The sequence below is a fragment of the Propithecus coquereli genome, unplaced genomic scaffold (assembly GCF_000956105.1).
Source record: "Propithecus coquereli isolate 6110/MARCELLA unplaced genomic scaffold, Pcoq_1.0 Scaffold377, whole genome shotgun sequence".
NCBI lineage: Eukaryota > Metazoa > Chordata > Mammalia > Primates > Indriidae > Propithecus > Propithecus coquereli.
In genome coordinates this window covers 488,730-491,427 of record NW_012149474.1, presented here as the reverse complement: position 1 = coordinate 491,427, position 2,698 = coordinate 488,730, and the positions used below count along the sequence as shown (strand labels likewise).

The 2,698-nt window shown below is 68.0% G+C and overlaps 1 protein-coding gene across 1 annotated transcript in view; it reads left to right on the top strand.

Annotated features, from left to right (window-relative positions):
- The window catches only part of LOC105816498 (mucin-5B-like), a 64,945-nt gene that overhangs the window by 33,603 nt on the left and 28,644 nt on the right, over positions 1-2,698 (top strand). The window contains exons 34-39 of the mRNA XM_012651929.1: positions 80-236; positions 599-727; positions 873-1,017; positions 1,104-1,147; positions 1,230-1,430; positions 1,667-2,661. Of these exons, the coding sequence (XP_012507383.1) occupies positions 80-236; positions 599-727; positions 873-1,017; positions 1,104-1,147; positions 1,230-1,430; positions 1,667-2,661 (1,671 nt within the window). The remainder of the gene's footprint in view (positions 1-79; positions 237-598; positions 728-872; positions 1,018-1,103; positions 1,148-1,229; positions 1,431-1,666; positions 2,662-2,698) is intronic.

The window sequence follows — 2,698 nt, the reverse complement described above, 5'->3', positions numbered from 1 at the left end:
ACTCACTCAGGCCAGCTGACCCCTGGCCGGGGGTGGGACGTGTCCTCCTCTCTGAGCCACATGTCGGCCCCGCCCCCAGGTGGACTCCACTAAGTACTACGAGGCCTGTGTGAGCGACGCGTGCGCCTGCGACTCGGGGGGCGACTGCGAGTGCTTCTGCACGGCCGTGGCCGCCTACGCCCAGGCCTGCCGCGACGCTGGCCTCTGCGTGTCCTGGAGGACCCCGGACGTCTGCCGTGAGTGGGGCTCTGTCCGTGGTGCTGAAGGGGGGCGGGAGGCAGGGGCAGGCAGAGCAGTCTCCCGGGGCCTGACCCGCACACGTACACAGACACCAAACACGTGTGGGTCTACACGTATGTATGCACATCCATATGCACAAATGCAGACTTGTGCAAAAACACCGGACGGGGCGCTCCCCCCGAGATGGCTCCTCAGGGACAGGAGTTCCAAGGGCAGAGCACCGGCCAGCCCCGCAGGCCCTGACGCCTGGGACCAGCCCGGGACTGCCCTGGGCACTCAGCCCGGTGTGGCGGGGCTGCCCGTGCACACTCTGGGGAGGGCCAGCAGGCACCCCCTGAGGCTCTGCCCCCCTGCCCAGCCCTGTTCTGCGACTACTACAACCCACACGGGGAGTGTGAGTGGCACTACCAGCCCTGCGGGGCCCCCTGCCTGCGAACCTGCCGGAACCCCAGTGGGCGCTGCCTGGTCGACCTGCCCAGCCTGGAAGGTGAGGGGTGGGTTGTCCTGGGGGGAACCTCCCTGGGTCCCTGCAGCGTGCACGGGGGCAAGGGCCAAGGACCAGCACACGGCGAGCCCCTGGGCAGCACCGGGCCGGCCCAGGCTACATAGTGGCCTTCTCCCGCCGTGCTTAGGCTGCTACCCAAAGTGCCCGCCCAGCAAGCCCTTCTTCAGCGAGGACCAGATGAGGTGTGTGGCCTGGTGTGGCTGCTACGACGAAGACGAGAGATACTACGATGTTGGCTCGAGGGTCCCCGCGGCGGAGAACTGCCAGAGCTGGTGCGTGGGGTGGGGCGTGGGGGTGCTGGGGAGGGGCCGGGGGGGCTGCCCACCAGGCGCTCAGCTCCGCTCTCCCCTCCTCCCAGCAACTGCACGCCCAGCGGCATCCGGTGCACTCACAGCCTTGAGGGTAAGGCGGGGCGGGCGGGCTGGGTGGGTCCGGCGGGGCCGGGGGCTGGGGCGCTCCGTGACCGATGCCTGCCCCGCACCAGCCTGCACGTGCACCTACGAGGGCAGGACCTACGGCTACCGAGACGTCATCTACAACACGACAGACGGCCTCGGCGGCTGCCTGAGCGCTATCTGTGGAGACAATGGAACGATTATCCGGAGGACCGTGGAATGTCCCGGAACCCCGTCCACAACGCCGCCGTTCACCTTCACCACCATCTCGACGCCCCTCCCCACGACGGGTAAGCTGCGCCTGGCTGTCCCGAGGCCCAGCCACATCTGGGTTCCCAGGAGAGACCCGCAGGGCACCCGGTGCAGGAGGCCCAGATGCCAGGGACTCCTTGGGCCCAAACCTGCCGACCTGCCTCCCCAGGCCCCTACTGCCTGCGTGTCTCCAGGAGCTCCCCAGGAGGCACAGTGACTAACAGGACTGCCCCCTAGGGACAATAAAACCTTCCCGACCCTGTCCCGTCCCTAGCACAGCCCACCCCAGCCACTCCCTCAAAATCGGAAACGGCCCTCAAGGAGGCCAGGGGAGGCCCGCGGGGCCCGGGGAAAGGGTCCGCAGTCGCCTCCTCCCTGCGAAGCAAGGAGAAGCAGAGGCTGAGCGAGGGCCCCTCTCCGCCCCTCCCAGGCCCCGTGCCCAGCCTCTCCACCGTGTGTGTCCGTGAGGTCTGCCGCTGGTCCGCCTGGTACGACGGCGTCCGTCCTGAGCCGGGCGAGGGGGGTGGAGACTTTGAAACATTTGCGAGCCTGAGGCAGAAGGGGTACGAGGTGTGCAGCGCGCCGGCCGACATCGAGTGCCGAGCGGAGGGGCTTCCCCACACACCCCTGCAGGAGCTGGGCCAGAAGGTGGCCTGTGACCGCACGCGGGGGCTGACGTGTGTCAACAGCGAGCAGAGCCCCCCACTCTGCCTCAACTACGAGCTGCGAGTTCTGTGCTGCGACTACGTGCCCTGCGGCCCCTCCCCAGCCCCAGGCACCAGCCCCCAGCCCTCCCCCGGCACCACTGCAGAGCCCCCCAGATCCCCCTCCACCCAGACCAGGGTAACGGAGGGGACTACCCCTCCAGCAGTGCCCAGCTCCCCGTCGACGGCGGCCCTCACCTCCCAGACCAGGCCCAGCCTGCCCACCGTGGGCCCAGGTACCACCACCTGTCAGCCCCGATGTCAGTGGACAGAGTGGTTTGATGAGGATTACCCCAAGTCTGAAAGGGCTGGTGGGGACATCGAATCCTACGATAAAATCAGGGGTGCGGGACGGGACATCTGCGAGCGGCCGCAGGACATACAGTGCCAGGCCACGAACTTCCCCAACTGGACGCTGGAGCAGGTGGGCCAGAGGGTGCACTGCCACGTGCGCTTCGGCCTGGTGTGCTGGAACGAGGAGCAGGACGGCATGTTCAAGATGTGCCACAACTACAAAATCCGAGTGCTGTGCTGCAGTACCCAACACTGCCGGGGACACACCTCCGCCCTGCCACCGGCCACGACACCGGGGACGGCCACCA